The sequence below is a fragment of the Artemia franciscana genome, chromosome 18, assembly GCF_032884065.1.
Source record: "Artemia franciscana chromosome 18, ASM3288406v1, whole genome shotgun sequence".
NCBI classification, from domain to species: Eukaryota; Metazoa; Arthropoda; class Branchiopoda; order Anostraca; family Artemiidae; genus Artemia; species Artemia franciscana.
Genome location: NC_088880.1, coordinates 24,929,442 through 24,947,902, shown reverse-complemented (window position 1 = coordinate 24,947,902; position 18,461 = coordinate 24,929,442). Strand labels below are relative to the sequence as shown.

At 36.0% G+C, this 18,461-nt stretch overlaps 1 protein-coding gene across 3 annotated transcripts in view; it reads right to left on the bottom strand.

The window, feature by feature from the left end:
• LOC136038798 (low-density lipoprotein receptor-related protein 1-like) overlaps window positions 1–18,461 on the bottom strand; it is a gene marked incomplete at its 5' end in the record, with an annotated part of 269,617 nt that overhangs the window by 194,422 nt on the left and 56,734 nt on the right. For all 3 annotated transcript variants that reach the window (XM_065722181.1, XM_065722182.1, XM_065722179.1), the window contains 2 exon segments: window positions 1,906–2,107; window positions 14,702–14,895. In XM_065722181.1, the coding sequence (XP_065578253.1) occupies window positions 1,906–2,107; window positions 14,702–14,895 (396 nt within the window).

The following is an 18,461-nucleotide window of genomic DNA, read 5'->3' as shown; positions in this document are numbered from 1 at the left end:
AAAGGTTTACGGGCGTTAAACCAAAATATGGCATTGCGGTTTTGTTAGTTGTTTTTATTTTGGCGCTCTTGACTAAAAGCCGGGTGTTAAATCTTTTCTAAGAAAAAAAAAACTTTAAAATTTCAAACTGTATGCCTATCTTTTTATAGAATGGAAATGAATTTGAACTGATAATTTATTATGCTGGCTGAAAATAAATTTTTATTTACATTGGGCAAATAATATTTTCTAATTGAACAAAAATACGAGCTGTACATCACATATTCTCCTTGTTTAGAACTTTGGATTTCAGTTGCCTTTACAAGCAACATGATTTTTATTTGTCCAAATATAGCAGTTTTGTTTGCTTTAATATAACATCTCTATCTTCGTATCCCTTGTGATAAAATAAACTACTGTGGCTAGCGTAAAAGTTGCTGGTGATTTACTCTATTTTTCTCAAAATAAACTTTTCAGTTAAGCATTATACCGCACTTAACTATGATATATTTATTTCAGTAATAGATTTAGTTCTTTAATCTTGGCTCAGGAAAATAACTTTCATTCTCAATAATTATTTTTATGTATATGTTCAAGATTATGGAACCAAGATTAGAATATTGGAATCTACGGCGATCACAGTGGTTAAGCATGGTTCTGAAGAGTGGGCAAATCCAAAGACGGAGAAGAAATTCTTAGATATTGTAAGAATTTGTTAGAATTGTATACAATTCCAGACGAATTGTCTACACATAGTTTTGGATACTTGTTTGACCGGCCGTATTTCAAACAGTAAGCTATACGAAAAATGTGGGTCTATCCTACTTTCCAGGGCTACAATAAGAGGAAGGCTGAGATGGCTAGAACACGTTTTGCAGATGAAGGATGACAGATTGGCAAAGATCTTCCTTTTCTGCCATCTATCTAGGGCCAAGCTAACGGCTGGGAAGAGGTGGGCAGGAAGGGTTTAAAGAAAATTGTCACTTGAATAGATTAGAATAGAGGAGGAGCCCGCGCAGCTGTGCTCGCTTTAAGTGGCTTGATGCTGAAGTACCTTCTTGGTAGTAGTATCAGCAGTGGCAGCATTATGAATTTTATTTATGAATAAAAGTTACAGAGGTGGTGATCCATTAAGCTATAATTTACAGTAGTAAATATAATAACTAAATTATAATTATAATAATAACTAAATAACTAATTATATAGAATTTATAACTAAATAAATTCTTAACCAATTACGGTTTGTGGTATGGCAGTTGGTGCAACTACCACCCTAAGCCCCAAAGCTTTCAGATATCTACTCTGTGTATAGGAAATTGATTTTTTTTGGAAAAGGGGGTCAACTAATCCATATAAATAAGTCTTCTTTAAATATTAAAAAACGCTAAATAACCGTTTGTTTATAATTTTCCACCATGTTGACAAGGGACAACCCCCTCTCTATTTCTCTCTTTTCCAATGCAAAATTAAAAGCAGCAAGTGTGAGGTTTGGAACTGAGAAAAACAACATTGAAGTTTGTCGTATTAACAACCTGTTAAGCTAACAGCTTAAACAGCTTGGTAATTGCATTTGTTTACTCTTTCCCTCTTAAATTAGCAAATTTACCAAACTTCACTGATTTAATTATTGTCAGATTAAAAGAAAAGAAACATCTTTAATAACCATAGACAAAGTATTATGCTAGCAATACTTACCATACAACTAAGGTAATATAAAGCTAAGACGCAATATTGTATTTTTTGCTAATGCTTATCGACATATTTCTTTAAATAAGTCTTGACTTATCCTTAAACTATTATCAATTAGCATTTACATAAAAATTTTTAAAATAAACTTATAAGCCTACTTAAACAATTTTTATTAATTTATTTTAATCTTATTCTAAATTAAATCTAAATGATACATAATATTCTAAAGCGACTTACAGCATAGAAAAGCATCTTCATCCGAGTTGTCACCACAGTCGTCTTTCTCATTACAGATATGAGTTTTTGGAATACACTTGTCGTTTTTGCACCGAAAATCAGATACTTTGTGACAAGGAACACGTTTCGAGCCATAAGCAACACAATTTTGAGGCTCATCACTATTATCACCGCAATCATCATCTCCATCACAGAAAAAGACCTTGAAAAGTAAAAATGTAAGCCACAATACTTTAAAGGAAATGACAATATCGTGGAGAATCTCAAACATTTGGGCAACCCCCCACCCACACAGTGTACGTGTCCCAACATAACCATAAAAAATTGCACCAAAAAGTAGTATTTTAATAAAATAACAGGTCTAGAACTACTAGCGACACCGTTCTGAGGATCAACACTATTATCAACACAATCATCATCTCTATCACAGAAAAAAAACTTTAAAATGTAACGAGAGTAAGGCAAGATATTGTCAAGGAAATGATAAAATAAATCATGAATAAAATCTCAAATTTGTGGCATTACAAGCCTCCCTCCCCCGAGCCTAGTGTACATATTCAAACATAACCAAAAAAATAGTTTCACCCAAAACACGGTAATTTTTTACAAGGTACATGTCTAGATCCATGAACGACACTTTTTTGGAGCTCCTTTTTCAGGAGTTCCTGAAGCTTCTGCTGGTCGGCTTCTATGAACCCAACATTTTCGGTGAAGTCGACGTCCTGAAGAAGTTTTCCTGTAATCCGGATTCCCTACCCATTTATCGGTCTAAAGATGTAGTTTACAACTAGGACGATAAAAAACGGTGACAGGACACGGCCTTGCCTGACGCCAGACATCACACTGAAGCCGTGTGTGTTGCCGTCCGATGTTTTAACACAGCATTCCGTCTCTTCGTACATGGTAACTATTAGACCGATTAGCCTCTCGGGAATGCCGTAAAACCGCAATACTCTCCATAGGATTTGACTATCTACTGAATCAAACGCCTTTTCGAAGTCCACGAAGCGTATATACAAGCAGTGTCTCCATTCGTTAGATTCCTCCAGCATAGTGCATATAGTAAAAATAAGGTCGGTACAAGATCGTTTCGGCCAGAATCCATGCTGTTCCTCACTTAAGTGAGGATCAAGAATAGGTAGGAGTCTTCCTACTATTATCATCGTGAAGAGCCTCGCAGGGATCGGGAGAATATTAATTCCTCTATAGTCGCCGCATTCTTTCGCGTCTCCTTTCTTGAAGACCTTGACTAAGGTTCCTGCTCTCCAGTCTTTCGGGAACTTTTCGGTCTGCCAGAAGAGCGAGAAAAAGGATAGCCAGATGGACAGGGATCAGCACAAGCTGAACTTGATCATTACAGCTGAATTACGGCCTTCCCATTCTAAAGTTTCTAAGCTGCTGAGAGCAATTCGTCGGCTGTCAGCTTTTCACCGCTGATGCGAAGACTGAAGAGAGGTTGGTCTGGTACATACGGTGGGACCACTGGCGTTGGGCGATTAAGTAGGGCTTCAAAATAACTCGCCCACCGTTCCTTTTGTTCTTCCGCATGGTTTTGATTCTTCCGCATTCCTTTTGTTCTTCCGCATTTTGATATGAATAGATAGATCAAAAGAATTGGATTTATATCCTGATTTTAAATATATAAGTTTAATCAAGTTCAGTCCAACCCATCAAAAATTATGAGTCTTAGAAAATTTGCCTTATTTTCGAAAAAAGGGCGAAATACGCTTTAAATGTCATAGAATCTTAATGAAAAACCATACTGTAGAGGTTTCATGCTCCTATCTGCAAAAATGTGGAATTTTGTATTTTCTGCCAGAAGAAAGATCACGGATGCCTGTTAATTTGTTTTTTCCCCGGCGGTGATCGTGTCGACCCAGTGGTCCTAGAATGTCGCGAGAGGACTCATTCAAACAGAAATTAAAAGTTATAGTACCCTTTTAACTGACCGAAAACCTGGAGGGCAACTAGGTCCCCTCTCACGATAATTTTTTCCCCAATTTCACCAGATCAAAATTTTGAGATAGCATTTTTGTTCAACATAGTCAAAAAATCTAACAATTATGCCGTTTTGGAAGACTTAATCCCACACTGTCCCCAGCGGAATGGCTGCAAGTTATATGAACTTTGCCCATTGTTTACATATCGTATTGGCTATTGGGATGTATACAGACATTTTCAGGGGGGATTTTCTCTGGTGGGAAGGGGGGATCGGGGGAAAATTTTTACGCGGGAGGATTTTTCCTTGGAGGAAGGTTTGATGGGGGAACAGAATTTCCATGAAGCGGGCACTGAATTTTCCAGCATAATTTAAAAAAGAAACAATCAGAAAATAAATTTTTTTAAACGAATTCTTTCAACTGAAAAAGGAGGCAACATTAAAACTTAAAACGAACAGAAATTATTACGCATAAAGGGAGTTCACCCCCTCGTCAATATCTCGCTCTTTACGCTAAAGAATTTTAAAGAAATTTCAAAAGAGCTATCTATTCTAATTAGAAGGCTTTTGGGAATCAAAAGGCATTCTTAAAAAATCGAAAAAAAAATTCGGACTTTAGCGTAAAGGGCGAGGTATCGAAGAGGGGGCGAGGTATCGAAGAGGGGGCGAACCCCTCGTATTACGTATACGAGGGAATTTCTTTCCCCTCGTCAGTACCTCGCTCTTTACGTCAAAGTTAGCATTTTGCTAAATAATAGATAAACAAATAAACAAATTTCTTTTGTGATATTTTGCGGCCAATCTTAGCATTTAATATTACCTTAAGCAGCGTCTTAACCATGATTTTTATGTGATAATAAACCAAATATATTGTACGTTTTCGGCTTGTGGTTGTTACTAAAAAAAAAAAAAGAAGTTTTTTTCCAACTGAAAGTAAGGAACAACATTAAAACTTAAAACGGACAGAAATTATTACATATATAAAGGGGTTGCCCCCTTCTCTCACTCTTTACGCTAACGTTTGACTTTTGTTCCAATTATTTAAGAATGACTCCTGAATCACACGGACATTTTAATTAGAATAATGTATTTTTTTTTTTTACAAATTCACCAACATTTTAGCGTAGAGTGAGGTACTGAGGAGAGGGCAACTCCATCATATACCTAATAACAACCAAAAGAAAAATATGAGAAAATTGCAGTTAAACCAGTTTGTGGTAAAGAACTGTAAGTAAGAAGCGACCCAGTTCAATAGTAGCCGAAACTCTAAAAACGGTTTTAAAAAATGGATTTGATATCAGTAGATATATTAAAAGAATAGGCTTTTTATGCTGATTTCAAATATATATATATATATATATATATATATATATATATATATATATATATATATATATATATATATATATATATATATATATATATATATATTTTATTAAGTTTAGTCTTATCCATCAAAAGTTTCGAGCCTGAGAAAATTTTCCTAATTTTCGAAAAAAGGGGGAAACGCAAAAAAGGGAGGCTCGTTTGAACGGAAATTAAAAGTTCTAGTGCCTTTTTAAGTGACCAAAAAATTGGAGGGCAACTAGACCACCTCACCCGTCCCTCTTTTTCCCAAATTCGTCAGATCAAAATTTTGAGATAGCCATTTTGATCATCATAGTTAAAAGGCCCAAAAACTATGCCTTTGGGTATAAAATACCCTCCCCCAAGCCCCCAGGGGAAAGGTCTTTAAGTTAAAAAATTTGTCCAATGTATACGCATAGTATTTGTTATTGGGGATGCTTCTATACGTTTTTTGGTGGGGGAAATAAATTTTCAGCAGGGGCTTTTTCCATGGGGAGGGAGGTTTCCAGGGAGTGAACTTGTCAGGGGAAATTATACATTGCGGAAATTTGCCGGAATTCTTATACAAAATTCTTTTTATATGTCTTGCTTCCTCTTTTCCGTCTCAATTTTACGCGCGGAGTGGTTAAGAGTGTCCGAGGGTAAATTTCAATGTCCAGGGTAAATTTTCACCAGGATTGAATTGTCTAAAGGGTATTTTCATGGTAATGCGGTTTCTTCATGGAGGTGGGGCCCGATTTCCAAGCATTTCCCGTGGAGGTGGGGCCACATTTCCCAGCATTATTTAAAAAAAAACAATCAGAAATTAAATAAAAAAACAAGTTTTTCTACTGAATGTAAGGAGCGACATTAAAACTTAAAAGGAACAGAAATTATCGCGTATATGAAAGGGGTTGTCCCCTCCTCAACGCCTCGCTCTTTACGCTACAGTTTGACTACCACAGCTCTATTTTTTAAAACAGTTAAAAATTTAGCGTAAATAGCAAGGTGCTGAGGAGGTAAATGGTAATTTACCTCCTCAACACCTACCTAAATGGTAACTCAGCTGATCTTGGAAAATAACCTTGACTTGAGAGCTTTCGGCAAATTAACTCAGAAGTTTCCTATTATGTTTCATATATGTTAGAATTTTCTATATGTTATTTTTTTCAATAGATTTACGGCTCATGTCTTCTATATTTTATTATAATTATATTATTAACTTGGTTATTGCCCCAGGAAGTTTCTTAGCCTAAGCCACCATATAAAAAAGTAAACTTCGAAGAGTTTCCCCCCCCCCCCGCAAAAAAGTATTATTAATATCAGATCAAAACTACTTTTACGTCCTTTTCACATAATCAGTGACACTCTCTTAAGTTGTAAACTCTATGAGAGATGGTCATATTTTGCCTAGTGCAATCCCTTTTAAGATGTTCAAGATATTTCTTATCTGAAATTGTATTTTGGAAAATTGGTTTGCCTAACTTCAAAGTTACTAGGAATAGAAAATGTTAATTTCTGTTTCTTGCTCCCATTTATTGAGAGACGAACTTTCAAATGGGTCTGAAAAAGGAGCTCAAAGGTGATGTAATTAAGTTCACCTAAGTTTGAAAATGGTGTTTAAGGTAAAGAAAAAGTGTAATCAAGTGAAATGAATTTAAGTAAAACTGACCAAATGTAAAAAGTGTCACAAATTGATATGCCTTCATAATGCATGGAACATAAGAATTGGAGCATGGTAAAAATAAAATAGCCTTAAGTAAAATACTCCATTTTGCAAATGAGTAGTTTAATTTGTTATGCCAAACGTGTAGATACAAAACCCAGGGGAACTGGAATTTTACAAACTTCACTGGAATGTTCCTGCCTCGTTTCACGACTCCCATACCCAAGAGAAATTCCCATTTTCCATCTCTCACTTCTTCAAAGAAACAAACCGCTGACCACGAGGAAAAAAAGCTCCAAAGCAGTAGTAAGCAGTAAATAATTTCAAAAAATCGTCCAAGCAAAGCATCAAGAAAATTATGAAGCCGTCCTCCATACACAGAGAAACAGAGAAAAATATTTTTCCTTTAACAATAAGTCCTTCCTTTGAAATGAATTCCGAAAGTAATATCAACTAATAAATAACAATAAAATAATGATTCCTAAAATAATAAAAATAATTCATTAAAAAAAAAAAATCCCTTTCCTTTTTCCAAGAGGAAAAAACAATAATATAAGCAGCTACAAAAGCAGAACTAAGCAGTAAATAATTAAGAAAAAAACCGCGTAAGTAATACATCGGGAAAAGGGCGAAGCTGTCCTCCATACACAGAGAAACAGAGAAAAAAAATCCTTTAACAGTAAATAAATTCCGTAAGTAATATCAACTAATAAATAACAATAAAATGATGATTCCTAAAATAATAAAAACATTGAAAAAAAATCCCTTTCCTTTTTCCAAGAGGAAAAAACAATAATATAAGCAGCTACAAAAGCAGTACTAAGCAGTAAATAATTAAGAAAAATATCGCGTAAGTAATGCATCGGGAAAAGGGCGAAGCAGTCCTACACTCACAAATAAACACGAAAATCATTTTACGCCAAAATTTTCCTGAAGGATAGGGAGGGGGGTGTGGGGTATTTTGGACAAACCAACGATAAAAACAAAGAAAACAAAGATAAAACAAAGTCGAGAAAAAATTCGAGGGTAATTTTCAGCCAGAAAAGGCTAAAATTCGCTCTTGTCTGGCTTATTGATTATATTTTTTCTTCGTTTTATGGCAAATTTCATGTACAGCCAGTATGGTCTCAGAACGTATGGGGACCAACTGAAAGAATGAGGGGAAATACGACTACTCGTTTTCAAGTATAGCTCGTTTATATTTTTATTTTTTATCTATTAGGAGGTAATGCACAAGACTAGCAAGGACTACACAGGATTAAAATCTTTTAAGATAAAATTTAAAAAGATAAAATAAAAGCAAAGGTAGAAGCAAATAAGATAAAAGCAAAGATAAAACTTGGAGTCCGTATAAAGAACACAGAATGCTACATTATTAGACCGCTATTTTTCCAACAGCCAAAAGGGTGGTATTTCAAGCATACCCCCGAGGAGGTAATCCATCTTTTCATCCTCATGTGCTAGGTTGACCTTTCTCTTGGTTACAGTTTTTTGTGATGTGCAAATGTTATTATTTTTAGAAATTGCAGTTAGTTTAAGATATTCCCATAAGTGAGAAGTAAGTGAAGCCTATCCTCTCTCCCCGAAAAGATATTCTTATTATTAAGGTACCACCTCTTCCACTTCACCCAGACCGAATCTTTGCGTACTACCATAGTAACGACGGTAGTAGTATAGAATAGTGTTGGTGTGTAGAACAGGATCTCCAGTATACTTTTTTTCTTTTTTTTTTTTTTATATTGGAAAATGTATTATTAAGTGTTTTGTAACTATAGTTAAGAGAAGACCGTACCAAGCCCTAAGTTTTATTGTTGTTGTTTTTTTAATAATTATGTTTCTCGAACATACACAAAAAATTAAAAGTGATTTGGAGCACATAAGACTAACAAGTACAATAAATAAAAGCCAAATAAATCTAAGAATAATAACAAGAGCTAAGAGCTCATATGGCACTTGTGACGAGGCGAGAAGAGCTAAGAGCCAAGAGATCATACGGTATGAGCTCTAACAAAATTCTATGAATCAATAGATTGATTTACAAAGGAAACTAAGAGGCTTAATGCCCGTCAGGATTTAAAATAAGAGCTCTGAGTCACGATGTCCTTCTAAATATCAAAATTCATTAAGATCCGATCACCCACTCGTAAGTTATAAATACCTAATTTTTTCGAATTTTTCCTCTCTTTTTAGCCCCCCAGATGGTCGAATCTGGGAAAACGACTTTATCAAGTCAATATGTGCAGCTCCTTGACACGCCTACCAATTTTCATCGTCCTAGCACGTCCAGAAGCACCAAACTCGCCAAATCACTGAACCCCTCCCCCCAACTCCCCCAAAGAGAGTGAATCCGGTACGATTCTGCCAATCACGTATCAAGGATATTTGTTTATTCTATCCACCAAGCTTCATCCCGATTCCTACACTCCAAGTGTTTTTCCAAGATTTCCCCCTCCAACTCCCCCCAATGTCAAAAGATCTGGTCGAGATTTGAAATAAGAGCTCTGAGACATGAATTCTTTCTACAAATCAAATTTCATTAAGATCCGATCATCTATTCGCAAGATAAAAATACCCCAATTTTCACGTTTTCTAAGAATTCCGGTTTTCCCCTTCAACTCCCCCCAACGTCATAGGGTCTGGTCGGAATTTAAAATGAGAACTTTATAGCACAAGATCCTTCTAAATATCAAATTTCATTAAGATCTGGTCACCCTTTCGTAAGTTACAAATACCTTAATTTTCAAAATTACCCCCCCCCCTTCAATTCCACCAAAGAGAGCAGATCCGGTCCGGTTATGTCAGTCACGTATCTTAGACAGTTTTTTATTCTTCCCATCCAGTTTCATCCTGATCTCGCCGCTTTAAGAATTTTCTAAGATTTCCGGTCCCCCCCCCCCAACTACGCTTGATCCGGTTGAGATTTAAAAAAAGAGATCTGAGTTACGAGGTCCTTCTAAATATGAAGTTTCATGAAGATCTGATCAATCCTTCGTAAGTTAAAAATACGTCATTTTTTCTTATTTTTCAGAATTCACCCCCCCCCCCCAAAATGATCGGATCCGTTCCAATAATGTAAATCACGTATGGAAGACTTCTGCTTATTTTTCCCACCAAATTTCATCCCGATCCCTCCAATCTAAGCGTTTTCCATGATTTTGGGCTCCCCCACCCCAAACTTCCCCCCAACGTCACCAGATCCAGTTAGGATTTAAAACAAGAGCTTTGAGACACGATATCCTTCTAAATATCAAATTTCATTGAGATCCGATAACCCGTTCGTAAGTTAAAAATACCTCATTTTTCTAATTTTTCAGAATTAACCCCTCCCCCAACTACCCAAAGGAGAGCGGATCCGTTCCAGTTATGTCAATCATGTATCTAACACTTGTGTTTATTTTTCCCACCAAGTTTCATCCAGATCCCTCCACTCTAAGTGTTTTCCAAGTTTTAGGTTTCCCCCTCCCAACCTCCCCCCCCAATGTCACCAGATCTGGTCGTGTTTAAAATAAGAGCTGTGAGCCACAATATCCTTCTAAATATCAAATTTCATTGAGATCCGATCACCTGTTCGTAAGTTAAAAATACATCATTTTTTCTAATTTTTCAGAAATACCACCCCCCCCCCAACAATCCCAAAGAGAGCGGATCCATTCCGTTTATCTCAATCATGTATCTAGCACTTGTGTTTATTTTTACCACCAAGTTTCATCCCGATCCCTCCACTCTAAGGGTTTTCCAAGTTTTAGCTTTCCCCCTCCCCCTCCCCCAATGTCACCAGATCCGGTCGGGATTTAAAATAAGAGCTCTAAGACATGATATCCTTCTAAACATCAAATTTCATTGAGATCCGATCACCTGTTCGTAAGTTAAAAATACCTCATTTTTTCTAATTTTTCAGAATTGCCCCCCCCCCCCAACTACCCAAAAGAGAACGGATCCGTTCCGATTATGTCAATCATGTATCTGAGACTTGTGCTTATTTTTCCCATCAAGTTTCATTCCGATCCCTCCACTCTAAGTGTTTCCAAGATTTTAGGTTCCCCCCCTCCAACTCCCCACAATGTCATCAGATCCGTTCGGGATTTAAAATAAGAGCTCTGAGACACAATATCATTCCAAATATCAGATTTCATTAAGATCCCATCACCCATTCATAAGTTAAAAATACTTCATTTTTTCTATTTTTTCCGAATTAACCCCCCCCCCCAAATGGTCAAATTGGGAAAACGACTATTTCTAATTTAAGCTGGTCCAGCCTGCCAAATTTCATCGTCCTAGCTTACCTGGAAGTGCCTAAAGTAGCAAAACCGGGACCGACAGACCGACAGAATTGGCGATTGCTATATGTCACTTGGTTAATACCAAATGCCATAAAAAAGCCTTAATAAATGGATGAAAATAAACGCAAATGTATGGTAAAACTTAAGAACTAGGCGAAGGAAGTAAGTAAGTAAGTATGATACGATTTGACTCAGTATTAGTACTGGCTTGATAATCTACTTTTGAAGATAAAAATACCTTTTGACTTGCTCCAAACATCAGTACCTATTCCCACGTCTGAAATTCGTCTAAAACTAAATATGTACTCGTCACTTATTTCGCATGCGCTACTACAAGCGGAATTGCACTCTGTCCCTCGATCCAGAGTCCGTGCTGGGTCACAAGTTAAGGGCTGGTCCGGGAACCCATCCCTTGTTGAAGCCTGCCAGAAGGCCAAATTTTGGCTCGGCATATGGATAGAATGCGGGAGACCCAAGAACGGCATAGTGAACCAAATACGGATTTCCACAAAGCGCCATTTTTCCAAAGAGCTGCAAAAACATAGAGCAAATATTCGTTATGATTTTTCAGAAAAGATAATGAGTAATCCGACGCTTCTGTGGAAAAGTTTGACCCGCAACCAGAGTGAAAGAAACGCTCCGTCAGCTCATATCTCTGCTGAGGCCCAGCAACAACATTTTTTGAAAGAATTTTCAGAACCTGATTCCAAAGTAGAATATCCTCTTAAATATGATCTCAATCGGATACTGTCAAAAAAGACTGTATCCACGTTTATTGTTTCATTGTCTGATATTATGAATTCTGCGCAAAAAATTAAGAAACCTTTTTCGAGGGGTACAGATAATATTTGTGCTAAACACATTCTTCTTGGAAGTCCCCTACTACTTTGTCACCTTGATCTCATGTTCCAAATGGTGTTCACAACTGGAATAGTTCCAATCTCATTCTCTTCTGGTCGTCTTTCTCCTGTTCCAAAAAAAATAAATCGCTGAATGAGTGTTCATCATATCGCCCTATTGCAGTTGCTACTACTTTCTGTAAGATTTTTGAAACACTCGTAATGCCAGAACTTACAGATAAATGCTACATGCCGCCATATCAGTTTGGCTTCCAAAAAGGCCTAGGGTGTGCCCACGCGCTTACTGCACTGTCGTCAATACTTATAGATGCTGATAAGTCTGGTGATTCACTCGTCCTAGGGAGTCATGATGTAAGCCATGCTTTCGACTCTCTGATTCACGCACAAATTCTCCTTGAGCTATATAAACAGGGAGTTGACACGTCTGCCATTCGTGCTTTGTACGATATGTATAACCATCTTGCTGTTGTAATCAAGCTACCTGATGGGACCATAACACGTTTCGTTATTCCAGTCCGTCGAGGCGTCAGACAGGGTGCCCTTACCTCTCCAGTTGCCTTTAATAACTGTATCCTGAACGCCCAATCCAGCGCAGTTCCTTCATGTATTTTAAAAGGGATTGATGTGTCACTAATCGCTTATGCAGATGATATTTTTAACCCCAGTCGAACAGTACAGTCGTTCGAAAGAAATTTTGCTATTTTAAGTAAAGAATATGCTAAGATTAACCTTACATTCAATAGAGAAAAATCGGACGTGGTTCTGTTCAACTGGGTTGAAACTCGAGCAGGATTTACTTTTAATCTCGACGGCGCGCCGGTTTCCCCAAAATCACAAATGAAATATTTAGGGCTTCCTATTGGTGACACTCTTAAAGCAACTAGAAGGCTCTTGATCCATCATTTCCAACGTCGAACAGCAACTGCATCAGGAAGCTTGATAGCAAACAAACTTCGACTCAACCGCAAACTGCTAGCGAAACTTTACAATGCTTCTGCACTCCCGAATTTCCTATACCTTGCACCTTTTTGGCGTACGTTTACGATAACCGAGACGAAGGAACTTCGGCGAATCTATTTCCGGTATGCCAAATACCTGCTTGCCCTTCCACCATGGTCAAGCAACTCCTGGGTCATTAAAAGATACGGCATCATAGACCCGAATGCTTCTATCAGAAACAGCATAGAAGCTTATAATAGTAGAATTGGTCGGAACCCATGAAGCGCTATTTTGATTCAATGAATGTTTCGCTTTTGTATGTTTTAATTGTTTTTAAGTAAGGTGAAGTGTTGCAAAGTTTCTTGTGTAGTTTTTTAGGTCATTTCCTTTTTCCTCTTTTCTTTTATTCACATTATGCTCCGTTTTTCACGTGTATTATAACGGGTTATAAATAAATTCAATTCAATTCAATAGAGGCAACAACTATAGAGATATTCAAGATTGTTAGTATACACAAGTCTCTTTTCTAATGTTTGACATTATGTTTTTTTTTTTTTTTTTTTTTTTTTTTTTTTTTTTTTTTTTTTTTTTTTTTTTTTTTTTTTTTTTTTTTTTTACTATTCTCAGCTCTTTTGGCTTAATATCTTTACCTACTCTTTTGATTGCATTTGCATATTGTTTAGAATACAGGCATCCTCAACGAATTTCTTAAGTTTTAAACCTAATTTACCGACTAAATTGACGATGTTTCGCAATATTTACATACATACAGCTTTTACATACGTGTGACGTACAGCTATTGATTAAAACCTTATTAGAACCTCATTTTTTTTACTTTTTTTTATTAATAATTGTATTCTGCTTATTTGTGATTGTACTTTAAGGAAGAAACTATTAATATATAAATTTAATTATTAAATACCTAAGTAAGTTTATGACAGAACTCTTTTCAATGCTGTAACACATATTTAATCAAGAGCATGGTCTACCCTTAACGTGAACCATTCTGCGATGTGTACCACGAATGCTGCAACATGCTCTTTAAACAAAAGCAAGGCTTACCTTTCAGATTGTTGATGGAATCCGAAAGACTTTTGCTTAGCTCTTTTTCGACAAATACAACTTAATTAATTTTGTTTTTTCAGAGTCTAGTTTTTTTCTGCATTTACTTTCCTTATCAGTCCGCTTAATCTATTTCATTCCATTCTGTTTATCAATACTTTTATTGCTATTGCTAACTTATCACAATACTAAAGTACCCGAGGCCAAAACATGTGTCTGGAATATATTCTCACTTTTTCTTCGTCCCTTTTTGATTAAAAATATAAACATTTACATTTTTGGGGTTTTCATTAAGAAATAAACAATTTTTTTCTCTAACAATGAAACTAAAGACCAATTCACCGTTGAAAAAGAATTTCAATCCAAATAAATCGATTTCCCATTTTGGCTCTGAAATCTGTGATTTTGGGACCAGTGCTTGGCAAGATTTGGGTTTGGCAAAACGTAGCCGATTTCAACCCGACCTCATAAGGCCCTGTGGAGCAACCGTGACCAATAAACCCCAGTTGCTGAGAAACACAATCAAGAATGTCAATCAAAGTGGACTTGAGCCAATGTCAATAGAATTGGAATCGAACCTTCTAAGAGGCAGCAAAATCTCTTTTTGCCAAGGCTACTGCATAATACTTCTACAGAGATTCTATTTGCAGAAGCAATGGATGTTAAATTAAGTGATCTTTTCCAAAGCTTCAAAGGAAAACCTGATAATTTTGTAAGAAATCACCTTTGGTATACAATTCTTATTGATGCATCGATACTCGTGATGTTGACATTTAACATGTGGTTTAATAGCAACACAGCCTTCCATTTCGTCTTCCCCGTCTTGGCAATCTCTTTCACCATCACAAGTCCAAAGCGAGGGAATACACACTCCAGTAGAATTACATCTGAACTCTGTGCCAAGACATTCTCTCAATTCTGAAAAATATAATTTTAGTGGTAATAACAAGTTATTTAAAAAAAAAGCAAAAAAAGCACAAACAAAATTAATCAATAGAACACCAATAGCCTCACTTGCGACGCGGTGCTGCTAACAAGAATATAATAACGACAAAACATATCTGACATAAGGAGTTGGAGGGTGAGACCGATGAGGATACCAAGAAATACAAACATAAAAAGTCAAACACAATAAAACAACATAATATTACAATCAGAAGGCAACAATAGCCCAATAAATAAATAAAAAACATTCCAGTACAACATTATCAATTTTATTCCCATTCAATCTCAATCTGGTCGAAGGTATACTTACCAAGCAGCCCCAAACGTAGCTCGAACTTAATTGATTAAAGAGTAATTCCTTAAAACTTTGGCTAAGCTTATTCCAAAGCTTGGCCCCTCTATACTAGGCCCCTCCTAATCAAAACTAGGAAAAAAACTCAATACATCCTCTTGTCCGAGTACCATGATGATGAAAGTTAGACCTCACATAGAAATTCATTAATAAACTACAACTACTACTATAAACAATACACCGCAGCACCAAGTCGCTTGAGGCGAACACAGCTATGCACGCTCCTCCTCCATGCTAATCTATTCAAAGCCTCCATATTTATACCTATCCAGGAAGTTCCCATTCCAACAAATCTTTCTTTACGACATCCTCCCACCCCAACCGCGGAGGACCTATCATCCTTCATCTGCAAAATGTACCCTAACCATCTCAATCTTTCTCTCATTATAGCCCTAAAGAGCAGTATTGAAGCACACCTTTCGTACGACCTACTGTTTGAAATACGGTCAGTCAGCCGGGTACCCAGAACAATCCGTAGGCAAGTTTTTCTGGAAACCATCTAACAATTCTTCCTCGGTTTTCGAGACGCCGATGCTTCAAAACCATTTTATCCACTGTCATCACTGTAGCTTCCAATATTCTAATCTTGATTCACAGGTTTATCTTCGTATTCACTTATTCTCTTCGTTATTCACTTTCTGATTGATCATTACTAGCTTTAATCAATACTTGTTTCCAAAATTTATTTAATTGAATTGGACATAGCTCAGTGAAAAGTCTCAGGAGAAGAGTAAGGAAAGACAGCATAAGATGGGTATTAGAGAACCTTTGAATGAGGTCCCTTTTACAATTCTGATTGCAAAGATTCATAAATCTCCTGAAATGTATCCATTGGAGGTTGATACAAAGGTGTGGCCAATTGAGCCAGTAGGTTAGCTCGATAGGATGCCGGAATCACATGATTCTACTAGACGATGTTATACAATACTTTTTGGGCTTTCAGACTAATTGTGAAATTCCCAGAAATTTATTTCAAAATAAACATTTATTATTAGTATTAATTGAAATAAATGTTATCGTTCCTGAATCAACTTCAAATGGTGAATCTTCCTCACTTTAAATTTATTTTCAAAAGAAATTCACGTTAGAGTCACATCAGAAATTCAGTCCAGAATTGCTTCATCTGGAGTCTTCACCCAGATAAATCACTCTCAATGGAATCAGAAGAAGTCCTTTTGAAGACAAGAAGAAGAATATATCAGGCCCTCGTTCGGGTCCTACTATAGGACTGTGAGACAACGGCCTCTAAAAGCATCCGAAATACAAGCCCTCAACGCACTCGACTACTTACGCCTAAGGAGACTCACTGGCATCGATCTTCGGGATCAATTCAGTAATGATGAACTCCATCAACATTATGATCTAGCATTATGATGTGATTCGGCCATGTACTTCACTGCGCACACCATCATCACCTCCGTCAATAAAGTCTTTAGATGTACACCTCTTCCGGGATTGAAAAAGTGATATGAAGAACAGAAGAAATCGCCTGCATCGCCTGCATCAAGGCAGATCTAAACCCACTTGGTGACTTCAAGAAGAATTGACGAAGGTGGGATAAGTCAAATTGGTTGAACAAATGACCGAGACTCTTGGCTTATCACAATGACGAAGCTACTGAACGTCAGGAAGAGGTGAGATACTTGAGTCCTACTACAAATACTAGGTTGTGTTCGTTCTTCTTTAATTGGTTGCCTGTAGGGGAAAGATTAGGATATAGAAGATAGCCAACACACAAAGTCTATCATTAATGGCTCTTAGCTATCCAAGATAAGAAGTTTCAATGTAAAACCACGTTCTTATAAATTTGAAATACAAAAGACCCAGCAAAAACAACCAGAGACTCGTATTTCTTTTTTACAAAATTACAAACTGTTTACACCAGTAGAGAAGACAATTTCCAAAAGAGAAGAAGCACCATAATGTTAAAAACTAAGCAGTCTCTTTACAACCCTCAGCCCTAGTTACCAATTAGATATCGACCTTCACTCCTCTTACTTCCCTCTTTGAGAAAAAAAACAAAGGGTCAACTTATTTTTCTGGCTAATTATTGCTTTTAATCATCAAATTGGTTAAATGGTTAGTTATACAAGTTCTAACATATGTCAGAATAGCGTAGATAGCATGAACCTAAACCCACACCTTTCAGCTTTGATTACAGCTTTAAAACACTAGAAGCTGATTCTTAGAAACTGCGTACCTTAAAGCTTCGTTAAATCGCTTAGTTATTTTAAAATAACTAAAGAGAGACCACTTTTTTCTTTCGTTTGTCTAATGAATTTTACTGGTACTCTTTTGTTAGTTACTATATATTTTTTTTTCTCTCTTACCTTGTTATTTTTCCGAGTTTAATATTGATTGCCGTATAGTACCTTTTTTTGTCTTGTTGGTGTGATGTATAGAATCGTACCTGCTTTTAATAATTTTGTTTTTATTACATCTTTTGGTAAATGCTTGAGCTGTAACCACGACAGTAAGATAGGTAGGCTAAATATTATTACTCATTAAACTCAACATTATTTGTGCAATTCCTTATTTATTTCTATCTTTACAATTGATTGTCATGTGTTTTTTTTGTAACAAGACGAGTAGTGTGTTCCTACTACCCCTCCTCAAGATAAAAAAGAGTGTGCTGCTCTTTTTAAATGAACTATAACGATGGAAAATAAATTATCAATAAAGTTAGTGACCACAGTGTGTTTTCATAGATGCATTACAGATATTACATTGTGTTTTGTTTTATATGTGTGTATGTTTTTTTTATTTATTTATTGTATGCAAAGAATATGGATGAAGAACCAATAATAATAAAAAATAACTACAGTCAATTAATATAAATATAGCATATAAGTGAATATAAACAAGTAATATATAAGTATATATATATATATATATATATATATATATATATATATATATATATATATATATATATATATATATATATATATATATATATACATATGCATAAGTAAATAAATATAAGTAACATAAACAGTCAAGTATATAAATAGACTCAAGGCGAAATAATTTAGGGTTTGACTTGAAAATTTTAATCCAAAAATATAATTATTTTTAAATTACGAAAAATGTTTAAAGTACGAAAAATGTGGTGCAATCCCGCTTTCTACGGATGAAGGATGACAGGTTACCGAAGATTGTCCTTTTTGGCCAACTGTCTGGGGCA